The 18,540-nt window shown below is 40.6% G+C and overlaps 1 protein-coding gene across 1 annotated transcript in view; it reads right to left on the bottom strand.

Moving 5' to 3' along the window:
• Positions 1-745: 745 nt before the first annotated feature.
• TACC1 (transforming acidic coiled-coil containing protein 1) overlaps positions 746-18,540 on the bottom strand; it is a 99,765-nt gene continuing 81,970 nt past the window's right edge. The window contains 7 exon segments of the mRNA XM_037741397.1: positions 746-5,810; positions 6,914-7,034; positions 10,035-10,141; positions 10,971-11,131; positions 12,840-12,883; positions 16,003-16,079; positions 17,879-18,004. Of these exon segments, the coding sequence (XP_037597325.1) occupies positions 5,742-5,810; positions 6,914-7,034; positions 10,035-10,141; positions 10,971-11,131; positions 12,840-12,883; positions 16,003-16,079; positions 17,879-18,004 (705 nt within the window). The 3' untranslated portion in view covers positions 746-5,741.

Raw genomic sequence — 18,540 nt, 5'->3', positions numbered from 1 at the left:
GGTACTACATTAAACCCAGAAGAAACAAAACACAGCAACTCTTTGCTCTGCACTATTTACACAGTTCTACCTTACCCCATGTCCTTCAAGGAGTCAGAAAGCTTGGGTAACTTAGACACTTATGAACTGAAAAATGCCAGGGCAGACAACCAGTCTCTAAGCAAAACCAAGAAGCACCCAGCTAAAAACTTTGTTTGCACAGAGGCAAAGGCACGACATCTACATGGGAATCAATATCCGAATTCCGGCTGGGCACAGTGGCTCAAGCCTGTAATCCCAGCACTTTGGGAGGCCGAGGCAGGTGGATCACAAGGTCAAGAGATCGAGACCATCCTGGTCAACATGGCGAAACCCCGTCTCTACTAAAACTACAAAAAAATTAGCTGGGCATGGAGGCGCGTGTCTGTAGTCCCAGCTACTCAGGAGGCTGAGGCAGGAGAATTGCCTGACCTCAGGAAGCGGAGGTTGCGGTGAGCCGAGATTGCGCCATTGCACTCTAGCCTGGGCAACAAGAGCGAAACTCCGTCTCAAAAAAAAAAATATATATATATATATCTGAATTCCAACGTTTTGTTTTTAGTTACACACCCAACCACATGCACAAAATGAATGTAAAGAAAATGTCATGTTTTCTATTTTTAGGTTGAAATACGGAGCTCATAAAAGCAGGGCTGCCATAAATTTTCACATTCAGGGATACAACTTATAACCAGGAAAAGAACCACACCACACACACACCCCCAAATTTAACAGTGGTAAACAGTTTTTATTCAGGCAATGAAACATGGAAAAAATATATTAGTAATCATTATAATAATTTGTGAGTATAACTTTTACAAATAGTTACTTGACATATAAAAAGGGAAATTACTGTGCATATAAAATTTATGTAGATGAATATTCCACACAACACAATCCTGATAGCAGTAGTCAATGCAGCGCTCATCCCTCCAGATGAGGGGCTCCTCACACACTTCATGGCACCCGTGGGGACACAGTGGAAGCAGATGTGCAATGAACATTTACTTGGCACATTAGTATAATGAGTATCTACTGGCAAACACACACTTGCTAACAGCAATACTGAAAAGTTTACTGCTACCTCAGATTTAAAAGAAATGCTTGGATCTTATCCCGACGGCTGAGAAGGACCGAGGCTGAGGCTGTGGTGTGGTCACCCACATGCTGCCCTGTATCTGGACTGAGGATGCTTTCAGAGTTCAAATTTGTACATGTCCATTTCAAAATTCTTCATAAATACAAAATTAACAGTTAATGATGTGTTCAAGAAACTACTGTTTTGAGTATATTTCAGATACCACTGAAAGACAGGAGGGGGAGGAAGTAGCATCCTGACAGTTCTAAAATAAAGGATCGATACAGGGAAGGTTCAGACCACATCTCAGCTCTGAGCCTGGCCTCCTCCATACAAGTTAAAGCATTACACAGACCGCCACAGGCCAGCATTGCACGCAACATCTCCATATTAGAACTATAACCAGAATATATATTTATATAATAGCTGTAACCATATTATAGTTAATAAAGTCATTCCTTAGGAATCTTGTTTGTCCAAATCTAACTGCATGCTAAGAGGCACAGAAATGGGATTGCATTTGGACAAAAAATGACGGAAAGTGCAATCTTTAGTCTCCAGGATACAAGCTCTGGCACTAGGGGGTGGGTCTTCCCTGGAGAATGCTGCTGCTGCTATTCTCTTCCAGAGATCCTTCGAGAGGAGAGTCTGTTATACTGGTCTCTTTACCTTTACTCTATGGAGACTCAGGATTTAGTGGTAAATTGCTTTTTAAAAATAACTGGAATCTGGAGGCTAGTCAAACCTTTTTGGACAGATATCTCCTTGAAATACTTCTTTATTAAAGTATTTGAAGAAGATATGACTTCTTAGACCTTTGGCTTGACATTCTGGGATTCCCAGACTATATTGTTCTTTCATAAGCAAATAATAATCTGTTTTCATTTAGATTCTTCAGAATATATAAAATCCCTTGCTTGAATCATGTAATCTTTCAACACCGAGTTTCTATCTTCCCAACAACAGGATAAAGTCAGAGAGCAAGCTCACAGTCACATGACTTCAAAGGGACAACAGTCAGAGACAGTTCATGAGGTGGCTACCAATTGTAATGAAAAACCAAAAGGAAGTTAAAAGGGGGCTTTAGAATTTTTACTCCACTAAAAAAGAATGTGCTGAATCACTTCCAACTCAGTGTACACAGACCTACTACCAAAGCTTGCTCTTAAAAACCGCTTTTGAGCTTACACTGACCATTGAGCCCTTTGTCAACTTTATGGAAACTGAGTGCTTCACTCCGGCTGCTTTTAGCCAGCCGAGGAACATTTGGGGGCAGTTTACTCTCCCTGTTTATAATTAGAACAAACTCAGGGTTGTCTAATAAATATCTAAGTATTTGTGTGAGAGTTGTACAAAGTATGGGTAGGTTGAAAAGGGTAATTGTCTGGAAAGCAAATTCAACTTGAGCTATCCTCCAAAACGAAACATAAATCTTCCCTTAGATTCCATACCATTCGGGAAGGCTGCCAAATCTTTGGTTTTTCACCATCATGTGCTTCTGCACTTCCTAATTTGGGCTAAGTCTGAAGAAGCTAGAAACTGCATGATAAAACTGGGCTTCCCAGTATTTCCAGAGCAGTTTTACAGAACAAAAGGTTTGGGTAGGCGGCTGAAAGGAGATTCTCCAACCTCGGGAGCTCTGACTGTGACTACCTCAGCAGCCTCTAGGGAAACTGTTCAGTCGGCCTCCTCACGTTGCATTCCCCAATTAAAATACTGCTGGATAAAGACTACCTACACTTTGGCAAAGTCAAAAGCTAAAGAAATGGCTTTGGATCCAGAAGCTCAACAGGATCACCTAATATTCCCAAATCACCATCTAAGCCGCAGCTGCCTTCTACTTTCTTTTTTTTTTTTTTTTTTTTGAGACAGGATCTTGCTGTCTGTCAGGTTGGAGTACAGTGACATTCATGGCTCACTGCAGCCTTGACCTCCCAGGCTCAAGCGATCCTCCCACCTCAGCCTCCCAACTAGTTGGGACCACAGGCATGTGCCACCACGCCCAGCTAATTTTTATATTTTTGGTAGAGACGTGGGTTCACCATGTTGCCCAGGCAGGTCTCAAACCCCTGGACTTAAGCAATCCTCCTGCCTCAGCCTTCCACAGTGTTGGGATTACGGGAGTGAGCCACTGTGCCCGGCCCTTTTTCTCTTCTGTAACAGGGTTTATTATTGCCTGTATAGTACGTTATTTGGCTCTCATCTGTGTTGAGGCAAACTCTATACTATATTCTTACTCTCCAGAGTTTTAAAACTTTTTTTTTTATTTTTAAAGAAAAATAAACAAACATACTTCATTCTGCCCAATATATTCTCATGATCTGTACAAGCTACATTTTAGTTCTCTTTGGAGAGGAGGCATCCGTTAAGTTAGAATGGGGGATATTTGCTCGTAACAGTCACAGCTGAGAGGCCAGGACAAGGATCACTTAACGAGGGTCCTTTGGTGCTCCCTGTCTCCCTGTGCATCAGCCTCATTCACTGGGGTCAGGTTCTTATGGGGCCCCTCCACCAGTGTGCTAGGGAAGGACTGCCGTCATCTCTGTTTAACACATAGCTACTTTCTTAAACCAATAAGCTTAAAAAGATGACTATGAAATTTATAGTGGAGGCCACTATAACGCTTTCATACTTAAAACAGATCAATATAAAACAAGTAAACATGAAAACACCAAAACAGAGCAGCAAAAAGATTTAGCAATCAATGTTTCTTTCTGCAAAATGCAAAATTAACTTCTTTAGTTGTAGAGGACTGAAGAGGAAAGCAGTTATACCAAGGCAACACGTGCTCTTGGTACTATGACCACTAGGACAGCATTCATATTACACCACAGTGACTGCTTTCAACGCCCAAATGATTGTCAAACCACTTCTCAAACGACAGATAATTTCTGTTGTACTTTTTTATACAAAATGTTAAGATAACAGGCTTGAAAATATAGCCTAAGCACCAATCATGATAAATGCATATTGGTAAAACGTGACTTCTGGCTTTAAAAGACATTATTGACCTCCCTGGGGCTAAAGGTTGCACCCATATAAGTAATACACTGCTAAAGAAAAATTAATTTTTTAAGATCTATAGAGGTTCTCCACTAGGCACAATTCATTGCTGAAGTTGGATCATGCAACAGTTTTACGAGAAAAGTAGGAAAGCATACATATACGGAATATAGTGCATATCACCATGAAGACTTTCAGGGTATAAGATTAAGATAGGAGAGTGCTTTAAAACACTTGAATGTATATGGGTTTGCCTATTCAAATAAAAGGGAATTCACTGGGATTTACATGGAAAAATCCATGCTGGGGCTAACGGCCCATCACTCTGAACTGAGTCCAGTAAGAACTTGAGGAATTTGCCTTTGTTAGTACAGACCTTCTCCTCGAACTCCTCTTCCCATTATTCAAATTTTGTTTAAAAATATCAAAACATACTGATTTTTGGAGTGTTTCACTTGACTTTTACTGCTCATTTTGTTAAAAATTCTGTCTTAAGTTAGAAGGTATTTTTTGCTTTTTTTCTTTTCAACCTCTGAAGAGCAATGCATCACACTTGGGGAAGAAAAAACCCATTTCTTCACCTTATAATTGGTAATGGTGCTACAGTTACCTTTTAATTAAACAAGAGCTAAGCCTTTTACAAGTAGATTTTCTTCACATATTTAAAATAGAAAGATCTAAACTCAGTCTCAAAAAAAAGAGAAATATAATGAAGACTAAATGTTGATTTTGTATCAACAAACAGAGGCAGAGGAGAGTAAATGACTCTAGGGCAGATTTGCCAAATCCTAGCTTGGAGGAACTTCCATATTGCGGACACTACCTCCAGTCTGAGGACTAGCCCCAAAGGGCCACACCCATTAAAGCTGAGGAGTGCCTGAATACCAGGGCAATAAAACTTTACGGCAAATAGTCTTCTCCAGATGTGAAAACCCAAGTCTGCGGTCTTCGCATCTTTAATCCCCCAAATTCTTAAGTTAGCGTTCTGAGTCAGGACTCTACTTCAAAACAGGGTCTTACATCTAAGGAAATATGTTCTTCTGTAGAGAAGTTCTTACTTGACTGTGCTTCAGAGAAAAGAGCAGCAGCATCTATAAATATACAAGTATGTGTGTGAGAGTGTGTGTAATAAAAGGGCACCCAGAGCCCCTTCTTATTTATAAGCTGGAAGTAACATTAGGCCAAATTATCTCCTTAAATAAAACCACTGATATTAAAAAAAATTAAAAGATTAAATAGCTAACAAAAAAATCAGACAGGTGGTGGAGAAGACCCAAAGAGGATCCACAAAGCTGCAAATTTAACACACTTGGGAAAGTAAAGATGACTTTAAAACAAACTAAACATAAAGAAATCACAAACCCAAACTCAGCAGCCTAAGGGAACCTTCGTACAGTGAACTGAGAGACTCCAGCACTGTCAGGTCACACTCGTTTCTAGACTAGGCAACCCTCTAGGGTTTCTTCCAGGGCCGTTGCATTGGCAGCAAAGCGAGACAGGCAGCAGTAGGCATGTGCTTTTTTTTTTTTTTTTTTTTTTTTTTTTTTTCTGCAAAGGGGCAATTATTCCTGGATAAGGCAAGATAATTGTGGTCACAAGAGAAGCAGCCAAATGCAGATCTGCTGAGCTAACAGAGGGAGTCTCAGTCTGTCTTTCCCAGCTTTGCAATCAGCTCATCACAGATTTTTGTCAGTTCTTCAATTTCTTGGTTCTGAAAGACAAATGACAGGATTATGCAGGCCACTTTGTATTTTGAAGTAAAGGCAAATATAGCTAACTAGTCCCAAGTCTGGCTATACCCTACCCTAGATAACCTAATTTAGTAATTCTTAACTTTTCTACATCAGAGATACTTTAAAGAAAAAAAGGCCACACATCTTCTCCTCAAAAAATGTACTCACAAAATTATGCTTAAATTGAGTAAAGACAGTCACCAGCCCTCTGACACCTGTGAACCTCTCAGTTCCCCAATTTTCTTGTTATCAGAGAAATTATCTGGGGTACTTGTCAAAAACACAAGTATCTGAGTCTCACTCAATCCATCAGCATCTCCAGGGATGCTGGAGTCTGAATCTCCCAGGGAACAATGTTCTAGGGGCTATCAGACCCTGATAAAAACTCCTGCTCTAGATGAATGGATGGCACAGGTAGGAGTAGATAATTGGAAATGCAGTAAGAAAAACACACCAGACACATATAAAAATGGAAAGCTAAAAATTGCTTAGTGAGAAATAGGAATTGTTGCTAGTCCTGGTTTTCATTTATCTGGAGCAATTTCTCAACAGCGGCCCTGCTGATATTTTAGGATGGGGAAGTTGTCCGGAGCTGTTCTGTGCATTGTAGGATGTTTAACAGCACCCCTGGCCTCCTGCAACTCCCACCGGTGACAATCAAACAAATCTATCTCCAGACATTACCTAACACCTAACATCCCCTGGAGGGCAAAACTGTCCCTAACTGCGAGCCACTGACCTAAAGCAATGAAGGGGAAAGATGGCTTCATATTAATATATTGCATAAAAAACAAAAAGAAAGAAAGGCAGTGTCATGACCCCAACTAGGAAGGTGCTCTGAACTTCAGTTAAAATGCAACTTCCTCTCTGCACCCTGCTTGTGGGTGATTTCCACATGAAGTACTTGTAAATTTAATGGTTTGACTTGCTTGTTTCCATGTGGATCAGTAGAAAATAACTGAACTGAAGTGTCTGAGTAGAAAGCCAAAGTCTCTTTCACCCAGATCTGTCATGAGCCAATCACTGCTGAGGAGGAAAAGCAAATGCCTCTGTGGCCACCCACACCAGGCCCCTTCTGTACCTTCTGCTGCAGGGCCCGTTCCAGGGACTCCACCTTCATCTGTTCTTTCCGGAGTCCAGCGTGGAGAGCTGCACTCTCAGCCTTTGCTTTTGTTCGAACCTGAGCAATCTCTTCATTGGCTCTGTTTATAGTGTTTGGGTGGAATAAAGAGACAAAAAGCACAAGGTTAGTCACTGGGCAAAGCCAGTCAGGATACTAACCACTGACATCTGTGAGGCACAGGCCCCGCACAGGCACCAAATAAATGACTGTGTGGTAAGAGAAAAAATAAAAATCAGTGACCTAAATAATTCCATTTTAATTTATAAAAATTCAATTTACAGACACCTTCAAAATTTCTGTCTCACTAGCAAATGGTTTCTACAACAGTCTTAGAATTTTTTTTAACCCAGTACAAAAGCGGACTGGATAATTATGGAGACGATCACAGCTAGAGTCGGGATGCTAACCCTGACATCTGTGAGACTTGGGCCTACCAGAAGTGAGTTTATTAATGAGATGTGAAAGGCCTTCTTAAAAACCATGTCAGTTGATGAACAGACAATAAACTGATGAAAGGATGCTAAAGCCTCATTAGTAATCAGAGGCATATAAACTAAAACAATAAACTTTAAAAATTGATTGAATTGGCAAAAATTAACAAGGATGTCTTATCCTGTGTGGGCTGAGATGCAAGGAGACAGGCAGGCTCATGTGCCAATGGGTGGATGAAAACTGGAGCAGCCTTATAGAGGGCAATGCAGTAGTTACCAGGATAATTTAAAGTGTACACACCCTCAAACGCAGCCATCCCACTTTCAGTTACAGATTCACAGAAATACTCCCACCTGGCACAACAGTGAGTGCACAGGACGATTGCTGCAGTGTTACCTACAGAAAAGTTTGTAACTGTCTAAATGCCATCAACAAAGAAATGCTATAGTTCTATGACCTAATAAAAAGAATGAGATTCAGCTATATATTCTGACATGAAAAAATGGCCATGATATGCTTGCTACTAAGGGAAGAGGGAAATTTGTCTAATGTGACTCTAATATTGTAAATAGTTTTTACAGTTAAGGTTCAAAGCCATAGTATTTATAAAGACACAAAGAAAAGACTAGAAGGATATACAATAAACCTATGTATAATACATAGAGGGACCTGTATAACCTATGGAGAACACATAAGAAATGTAATTACAATACTATGGGAGTCGGAAGGGGACAGGGGAACTTTTGTTTCTACAAATAGAAATTTAGACAGCAAAATGTACAAGTATGTATTACCTTTTAGTTAAAAAGTCAAGTTGCAGGCTGGGCATGGCGGCTCAGGCCTGTAACCCAGAACTTTGTGAAACCAAGGTGGGGGGATCACTCGAGGTCAGGAGTTTGAGACCGGCCTGCCCAATATGGCGAAACCCCGTGTCTACTAAAAATACAAAAATTAGCTGGGCTTGGTGGCAGGTGCCTGTAATCCTACCTACTGAGGAGGGTGAGGCAGGAGAATCACTTGAACCCAGAGGCAGAGGCTGCAGTGAGCCGACATTGTGCCACTGCACCCCAGCCTGGGCAACAGAGACTCTGTCTCAAAAAAAACAACAAAAAAAATCAAGTGGGATACTACTCCCCAGGATAAACTCCAAATGTATCAGATTTAAGGATTAAAAAAATTAAGCCATAAAGTATAAGTAAAACATGGGAGAATATTTTCTATCCAGCATGGGGAAGATCTTTGTTACTATGACAAGGAATCCAGAAGTTGTAAAGGAAATGACTAACACATCTCACCACATAAAAGTAAATTTCTGAATATCAAAAAACACTATAGGCAGGGGCAAAAGACAAATGATAAACTTGAAAAAAAATTTTTTTTTTTGAGACGGAGTTTCGCTCTTGTTGCCCAGGCTGGAGTGCAATGGCGCGATCTCGGCTCACCGCAACCTCCGCCTCCTGGGTTCAGGCAATTCTCCTGCCTCAGCCTCCTGAGTAGCTGGGATTACAGGCACGCGCCACCATGCCCAGATGATTTTTTGTATTTTTTTTAGTAGAGATGGGGTTTCACTATGTTGACCAGGATGGTCTCGATCTCTTGACCTCGTGATCCACTCGCCTCGGCCTCCCAAAGTGCTGGGATTACAGGCGTGAGCCACCGCGCCCGGCCCAAACTTGAAAAATTATTCAAAATTCTTATCACAAAGGGCTGGTGTCCCTAATATATAAAATATATAAACTGACGATAGGAAAATGGGCAAAGAATAGAGTCATTTATAGTAAAGCAAATATATTAATAAATGAATGCTGAAATATATTCAATTTTATTCGTAAGATAAATTCAAATCAAAGTCACATTGATTAAAATAAATGCTCTGTTACTTGCCAAAAACAAACAAAAACCTATGTCGAAATATCATTTTCACCTATTAGATTTCAGAAAATCAAAAAGTTGATCTATTGGCACAGCTGTAGAAAAAAGAGATGTTCTCATATATTATATAGGGATATAAAATGATAAAAGTCTAATGGGGCCAATCTGACAACATTTATAATAATTATAAAATCATATATGCTTTGGCCTAGCAATTCCCGTTCTAACACACAGATCATAAAGATAACTCACAGGCATGCAAAATGATCACCTACCAGGTCACTTACTACAGCACTGTCTGTGGCAGCAAGGCATTTTAATTAACTTTAATGTCTAACAGGAAGAGATTGTTAAATAAATTACACATTCCAACAATGAAATACCATGTGGCTATTAGAAAAAAAAGTGGAAGCTCTTCTTGGACTGAGATGGAAAGATCAAATTATACCGCTAAGCAAAAACAGTAAAGTATGATATAATCATATAAAAAAGGAGAAAAAAATTATAATAGGAAGAAAAAACAGAAACCAACAACGATGATTACCTGGTGTAGAAAAAGGTGGGAATCCAGTGGAAGGGGGCAGGAGCGGAGATGGGTAGTATATACCTTTTTTTTGCTTTTTAATGTTTTAACAATGGGAAGAGGGTTTGAAAGGTGAGATAAAACACACATGTACAAATACAACCTGGAGTTGCAAAACAGTGAATTTTTTTTCCTTTGTCAGTCTTCCCACAACATCATGAAAAGTGAAATTCAGAATTTACAAGCTCTTACTTGTCTAGTTTTTCTTCTGCATGGATTTTCAGGGCCTGGTATCGCTGCTCTTCTTGTTTAACTCTGGCTAAGTAATCCTGAGCACATTTCTTCAAGGCTTCTTCATTCTGTTCCAAAGCAAAAATTGAAAGGAAACAGGTCATTTTGTTTCTTCTACTAGTAATCTACCATGAATCAAAGTTTTCCTTTTTTAAAGAATGGAAAAATCTAATTAATTCAGATACCTTTTATTCATACTCTACTGTAACTTGAAATAGGTACATGTAATTCTGAGGAAATTCTATATAATGTCCTCATGTTAATTTTCCGTATCATATAGTAAAGGTCAGTTATACCAATATGCCTACTTTAGGAAGGCAGTTATTCAAAACTGAATGGCAATTTGACTTCCATACTTGATAAACTGGCCAGTTTCATTTTTATTTTAATAGGAAAGTAAAGACATTTCATTGTTGTAATTGTGTCTTGTTGATATTGTAAAGCTAAATTAAATCAACGGGCCTATTTACATCTAAATTTGAAATATTATACTTAATGTCTTTTAGAATATGCAGCTTGAATTTTTCAGTGACATAGAATTCCTTTTAATCCCTTTTACTAATATTGAAAAGGTGACTTATCAGAAAGAACGTTTCTAGAATTCGCCTGAGGTCTGAGGGTTCAATGCTCTCTATGCCAAAGCCTGGGGCTTACTGGCTTGACGCAGGAGAGGAATAGCCAAGACGTGCCACCAAGTGGGCTGGATGCCTGAACAACCGAAGTAGGGAAAATGTGGAAAAAATCCAGCTTCACTGGAATAGAAGATACCAGGCCAGTAGACCCTGAACCCCTATTTAGAAGGATATCCACACCTCTGGCATATGTATTTGATGACCGGTTACCAAGGAAACACACTACTGAAAATGTACCAGGAGATAGATGAAAAAAACACACTACCTTCTTGAACCCTTCCAGAACGCCCTTCAGGTTCTCGTATCTCCTGAAGAGATCAGAAAGGGACCTTTCCACAGAGTTAAGGTCAGCCAGGGCCTGTTCCTTCTCCATGGTCAGTTGCTGGAAGCTTTTCTGAGAGGTCATACTTGTCCTCTGTTCATCTTCTGGGAATCACAAGTCAAAAATAATGGCATGTTTATTCAACAAACAGAGACTCCCCAGAAGCCAAGCAGTGTTCTCAGTGGTAGGGACTCAGTCGGGGATGTGACGAAGTTTCCACTCTCATGGCTTATATTCTAGTTGGGGGAGATGGGTGGTGACAAGTGATGGGGAAAAACAAGGCAGGGTAAGGGGAAATGGGGGCAGGGGAGGGGGTTTTTATTGCACAGAGAGAATAGCTGTTCTCAGAAGAGATCTGAGCGGAGACTGGACAGAAATGAGGGTGAGTCACACAGCTACCTGGGAGGAGAATATTCCGTAGAGAAGAGCCGTGGTAAGGCCCTGAGCTGGGGAGGCATTAGGTGATGTGGAGAGTAGAAAATATCATTTCGGTAATTCAGTGGAGAAAGGCCAGACTTTGGTTTAGGGAGTCAATCCTTATGATATAGATGAGAAGAGACTCTAAATTCAACGCAAGAGGATCAATCCCTGTTGTTTTGTAAAGGCACTACGGGGTCTGATGCAGAGAAACTAAAACCAGCACTAGAGTAAGAGCCCTGCACTAAAACACAGGATGCTCCCAGCAGGCATTAGTGATGTGAGTAGGCCACCAATGCTCACAGAATTCAAGGCCTGCCATCCTCTAAGATGAACCTAACTACAGTTGACCCTCATTATTCACCAAGTCTGTATTTCCAAATTCACCTATTTGCTAAAATTTATTTGTAATCCTAAAATCTATCCTCCTGGACTTACATGGTCATTTGTGGATGTGTGCAGAGTGGCAAAAATGCTTTGGTCATCTGATGTGTATATTCTCAGCTGACTGTGAACAAAGCAATACTCTGCCTTCCTGATTCATACTGCAAACAAGTGCTCTCCATGTGGTCTATTCAGGGCCATGTTTTTTGCATTTGTGTGCTTTTTGCTGGAGACCTCACTGTTCTGAGTGGCCTCCAAGGGCAGCGCTAAAGTGCTGTCTAGTGTTCCTAAGCACAAGAAGGCAGTGAGGTGCCTTAAAATACATACATTACAGAATCTCTGTTCAGACCTGAGCCAAAGTGCCATTGACTGTGAATTCAATGTTAATGAATCAACCGTATCTATTAAATAAGGTGTCTTTAAACAGGAATACACATAAGACAAGGTTATATATTGATCAATTGATGAAAATTGTCCTGGGGCCAGACACAGGACTCTAACTCTGTCTTTCCCCTAGAAGCAGTGTTTAGTATCACTAATTCAGTGTTTGCAGCAACTTTATAAAACATACCTCCCATGAATAACGAGACTTGACTGTATTTAAGTGACAGACAAATAAAACTTTGTGACATGGTCTGAAAATCATCCATGGATCCGGCTATGGTCTTATAGTTTATGCCATCCCCCTAACCCCAAATCTGTGTGTTGAAACCTAATCCCCAATGTGTATATTCAGGGTGAGAGAGGGCATGGAGGGGGATTTGGGAGGTGATTATGTCAGGATTAGTGTCCTTACAAAGGAGACCCCAGAGAGCTGGCCAGCCCCTTGTAAGAGGAATGGGCCCTCCCCAGACATCTCATCTGTGGGTACCTTGATGTTCTTTGTTTCCAGAGCTATGAGAAATGTTTGTTGTTGATAAGCTAGCTACCTTGCAGTATTTTGTTATAGCAGCCTGAATAGACTAAGATAGATCCTATGGCTCATACCCTTGAAAAAAAAACTGTTCTTACCAATCATTTGAGCAATAGTCTTTTCATATTCAGCTACAATTTTCCTAAATGAGAAAAAAAAGAATTTATTACCTAAGAGGGGATTTTCAGACAATGAAAGTTGGAGAAATGCTGCCCCAAACAATTAAACACATTAATGTATACTGACCATTTATGTAACCCATTTATCTCCTTTGGGTCTCTCACTCTCTCTCCCTCTCTTTTTCACATTATACAAATTATACAAGGCCTTTTAGGGTGCAAAAAAGGTTTTTGTTAAGATTTTATGTTTAACCAAACTTAGAGAAACAACTGCCTTCACTTTCTCTTTGCGCCTATTTGAATACTGCAAGGATTAATTCTGCTTAGACGGGTCAATATTTTACAAGCTAAGTTAAAGACCATCTTCTGGGCTCTTCCTAAGAGATGTAATCTGACTTCAGGTTTTCCTGGCCCCAATCCACCCTTTCAGCTGCTCTACCTCTGATTCAGTTACAAGTTTTATTTTGTGTCCTAATTCTAAAAGTATTTCACTTATTTGAAGACTTTAAAGATCACCCTCTTGGGTTAACCCTTCTAGTGAAGTGTGACAATGTCCCTCTGACTCAGTCCAGTGCTGGATGCTCTGTGAGCAACATCATGTCCTCCCCTGCCCTCACTGGTGGTGCCCCCATCACTTTTGACGTCATAGCCAAGTTGGTTATTATGGATGGTTACCGCCTTCTAAGAGCAGGAATGTCTCTTCCCTTCCTTTCCCTCAAGCCCAGCATAGGTCCTTACACCCAGGAAATGCTCAAAAGAGAAATAACAGAAGAGCAACAAATTAGGGGGATATTTTAAAATGTTTTTTTAATGATTCAAGTGTTGACTATACAAAAGTCTTTGGTATAGGCTTTTCTAGTCAAATCAGGTCTAGTAGGAGTGAAGCCAGATTTTCGCTTGTGAATAGGCTTGAGTGAGAGGTTGGACAGTGAATTGCGACTGAATAAAAACCTAACATATTGGAGAAGTTAAATGTCTTTAATGGGTATTTCAGTTTAAGACTGTTAGTTATGAGATTAAGCTCCATTGCTAGTAAGAGGCCTAAAGTGGTCACACCTAGGGCTGTGAGCTTTAGGTAGAGCGGTATAGTTGTTTAGGGGAATGAAACAGGAATGATACTGGTGGTGAGGAGGAACTCAGTGAAGGCACTGCTGATTGTTAGGTGCTTAACTGAGTTAATTAGGAAAGGATTATTTTTGTTAATAATAATCAGAGTGGTGAAGTGAGGTTGTCCCATTAGAGTGAAGAAAATAATACGGGCACTATAGACAGCTGTTAAGGAAGCGGCAATGGGAGTAAGAGAAAGGGCTCAGGCGTTGGTGTCCGACATGTTAGCAATTTCAATAATAAAGTCTTTAGAGTAAAAGCCTGTGAGGAAAGGCATGCCTGTAAGTGCAAGGCTGCCAATAATAAGGGAGGAGGAAGTGAGGGGTAAAGTCTTGAATAGTCCTATTTTTCAGGTGTCTTGTTCATCACTGAGACTGTGGATGATGGGTCCTGAACACATAAATAATACAGCTTTAAAAAAGGTATGAGTGCAGATGTGAAGGAATGCTAGGCGTGGCTGATTAATGCCAATTGTGGCTATGATAAGGCCCAGATGGCTTGTGGTGGCAAATGCTAAGATTTTTTTGATATCGTTTTGTGTTAGAGCATAGATTGCTAACAAGGTGGTAACAGCCTCTAGACATAATGTCAAGGTTTGGGTTGATGGATTATTTTCTGTAAAGGGTAGAAGTGGATGAGCAGGAAAACTCCTGCTACAACTATAGTGCTGGAGTGGAGTAGGGCTGAGACTGGGGTTGGACCTTCTTATGGTGGATGGAAGTCAGGGATGGAGGCCCAATTGAGCTGACTTTCCTGCTGCTGCTAAGAGGAAGCTGACTATAGAAAGGAGTCGGGGGTAGGGTTTAAAACAAACGCTTGTTGAAGCTTTCATGTGTTGGAAGATAAGTAGAATCATGCTATAGCTAAAATAAGGCTGATAGCGCCAATGTGGTTGTACAGAACTGCTTGGAGGGCTGCTGTATTAGCATTTGCCAGGCGTGCCATCAACCAATTAGGAAGAAACACATAATTCCTTTGCCTTCTCATCCGATAAAAAGTTGAAAGAGGTTGTTGGCAGTAACCAACAAGTGAATTATTTATGCGTTTTTTTTCTCCTCTACTTTCATTTCATCTTTAGTCATTTCATGTCTCATAACTCTGCTTTCTAGAAAGTGAGGAAAAATAAAAAGACTTCGATTTCAAGTCAATCAATTTTGTTTCTTGTTAACAAACTTTTGATCATCTATTTGGTGGTTATGTAATTTGAAACTATCATGCATAGTTAATTTTTAAAAAGTATTATGGACCAGGTGTCACAGCACTTTGGGAGGCTGAGGCAGATGCATTTCTTGAGGTCAAGAGTTAGAAACCAGCCTGGGCAACAGAGCAAGAGCTCATCTCTAAAAAAAAATTATGCAGGCGTGGTGGTGCATATATGTGGTCCCAGCTACTTGGGAGGCAGAGGTGGGAGGATCAGTTGAGCCCAGGAGGTCAAGGCTGCAGTGAGCCATAATCAAACCACTGCACTCCAGCCTGGATGACAGAGAACCTGCCTCAAAAAAAAAAAAAAAAAAAGAAAAAAAAAGTAGTATTATGAATTTTAATGTCTCTATCATTGGATAAATCCTATTATTCTGTATTCCAAATGGATATTTTGATACAAATTTTTGTCGATTCTTCTAAGAAGATAAGAATTACGTGGGTTCTGTTTACATGTTATGTTCTGAACAACCCAAGATAAACTACAGTATTTGAATATAATAACTGGTTAGCAATAAATCCTGAAATAACATTCTCTCTCTCTTTTTTTTTAATAAAAGCTGGGGTTTCACCATGATGGCCAGGCTGGTCTTAAGCTCCTGACCTCAGGTGATCCACCCACCTCAGCTTCCCAAAGTGCTAGGATTACAGGCGTGAGCCACCGCGCCCGGCCTGAAATAACATTCTCAATCACAAAGCAAGGTGTAAACAGCAAAGCCCTCAAGCTCTCAACACTTGGTTCTGTGATAAGCAAACACTGTCATCACACTTCATCTGTATCAAATCTAACAGTGCATGCAAGTATCCAGCCCCTCCCCAAAACCTCCAGTCTAACCTCATCTCCAAGACCTCTTGCCGAGTCTCTTCATATTTCTTCTTCCATTCATTTGCTTCAATCTCTTTAGTGATTATCTAGAGTATAATAAAGCTTAGTTTTACCCCATCTAATACAGTTTGCATTTAAGACTGGGGACTGAAACAGCACACAACCAGGTCTAACCCAAGATGTTCAATCTGTATTAGGAATATAAACCTCAATATTTAATGTTTGTAAACATTTGGGAAAGTGTACTCTAAGCTACCTAGGATGCTGGGATGCAGATATGAGAACAAAGATGAGTAGAACATCTCCCAGAAATTCCAAGTGGTATTTACAGCCTCTGTGAACTTTATCTTGGTCCAGGACCTAGCTCTCAGCTCTGCAGGGCAGACCATGACTGGAACAGATAGTAAGAACAGAGCCATCTGACTGGCAGGTATTCACCCTAACCAAGGCCATGTAATTGCAGCTGATGCCAGGTCACCAGAGAATGAAACTGCCAGAAAATCAAAGCACTGGAAGTTGGCATGAGCAGCATATTCTCTTTCTATAGAGATTTTTGACAGCTTCATAAAAATGGAGTCAGAAGGAGGGGGCTCAGATGTATAATGCCCTGAGCTGGCTACATCTAGCTATAGGACCCATCACCACAGGTAAGAGTCTTGCTGGTCAGCCCGGAACCCAGGCTCATAATTGGGATGCTCTTGCTAACTGGAAGGAAATACTCTAAATTCATTGCCTCAAACTCTATTTGCCCTGGGTGGGGCTTGGATGGGCAGCCATGGCTGCCCTCTTACGGTACTTCCCTGTCTGTGCCTCTCTCTTCCTAATTGGTAGTTTTGTTATATTTATTAGGATCTCAAGAACAAAGCAGGTATCCTGTCTGCTTCAGGTAACCAGGCACCTCTTTACTTTGATCCATTAGGTAGTAGGAAAAAGATAAAGTCACTTTTCTCATTTACAAGATTTTGGCCAGGCATAGTGGTACATGCTTACAGTCCCAGTTACTCAGGGGGCTGAGGCAGGAGGATCACTTGAGCCCAGGAGTTCGAGGCTGCAATGAGCTATAATTGTGCTACTGCACTCCAGCCTCGGTGACAGAGGTATCTTGTGTCTTACAAAAAAAAAAAAAAAAAGACTTTGGTGGGCCTCCTCACCATTGCTCCCAAGTTTTGAAAACAGGACTGACATCCCTCATTACCAACTTGATGCTATTTTATAAAGCTTTAAAAGACCTACAGCTGAGGTGCTTAACCATTTCAGCATACTGTAAAAATAAAATTGTCACACCTTCAAGAACAGGTGGAATCATCAAGAATTATACAAACCAAACACACAAAATACAGCATAGAAATATGACAGGAGAGGGTGGGTAACTGATTAATGGTACATAACAACAATGTCTTTCATATTTTTCACATAACCAGAAAAGTCCTAACAGTGATCTATTTCGAACAAAGGCTGTTCAAGAAAGAGAAGAGTAAAACTGTTTAAAGAATGAATGGAAGTAGGAAACTGTGTATTACCACAAATAATTTAAAAATGTTTAGGCATGAGCATATATCCTCTGCAAAATAAAAGCACTGGTTTAGTTACACATATGAGCAAAGCTGGCAAAATTAGATATTTTAAATGTCAGGGTTGAAAGAGAAAGAAGGGTACAAAATTCTTAAGAGTATTTCAGATTGTCAACATTTTTCTCCAGAGACCAGAATGTCAGGAATCCAGAGCCACTGCCACAGGGAGCCCTTTTTATGACCTAAACAAGCTGCAGGAAACAAGAACTTCCAGCCTGGGATAACTTGAGCCAGCAGAGATGCAATCTACCTGCTGGCACACGGGCCTTACAAAGAAATGGAGTGGTAAGTAGACTAAACAGGAGAGCTTTTACCTCTTCTCTTATTAAGGTGAGCACAGCTGTCTTATCTGATTCGCTGAGGCAGATCCCATCCAGGGGGCTCTCACTTCCACAGGACACTGACACAGAGGCCTTCTCCGCAGAGGACTCCAGCAGCCCCTGTGGGGAAAGGGATTGCATTAAATAAGTCAGTCTTCAGCTTCTTAACCCCAGACATCCTTCAACAACTTTCTCATTACTAAATTGATCACACCCTTTAAAACCAAGTTTAAAGAAAAATCAGCAGGAGGGAAGCTTTTTAAAAAACAAATCTATGGAAGTACCTAAAGAAAAACTGTCATAATGACTACCAGAGTGGTCTTAGCTTCTGTTAAACAGATAACCTGGAGAAATTTTACTCTGATCTAGAAGGGAGAAAGTGTACTTATAAGAGGGGTCAGTCACCAAAGAACCACATGGATAAGAGAAACTCATGATTAAGTTTGTGGGGATGATAAGCTCCATGTAAACAGAACTTTCTTTTTTAAAAAAGCAAAACAAAGGCCGGGCGCGGTGGCTCACGCCTGTAATCCCAGCGCTTTGGGAGGCCGAGGCGGGTGGATCACGAGGTCAAGAGATCGAGACCATCCTGGTCAACACGGTGAAACCCCGTCTCTACTAAAACTACAAAAAATCAGCTGGGCCTGGTGGCGCGT

Source organism: Cebus imitator, unplaced genomic scaffold (genome assembly GCF_001604975.1).
Source record: "Cebus imitator isolate Cc_AM_T3 unplaced genomic scaffold, Cebus_imitator-1.0 Scaffold5, whole genome shotgun sequence".
In the NCBI taxonomy this organism is placed as follows: Eukaryota; Metazoa; Chordata; class Mammalia; order Primates; family Cebidae; genus Cebus; species Cebus imitator.
The sequence above is the reverse complement of the archived record's forward strand: the minus strand, read 5'-3'. Positions and strand labels throughout refer to the sequence as shown.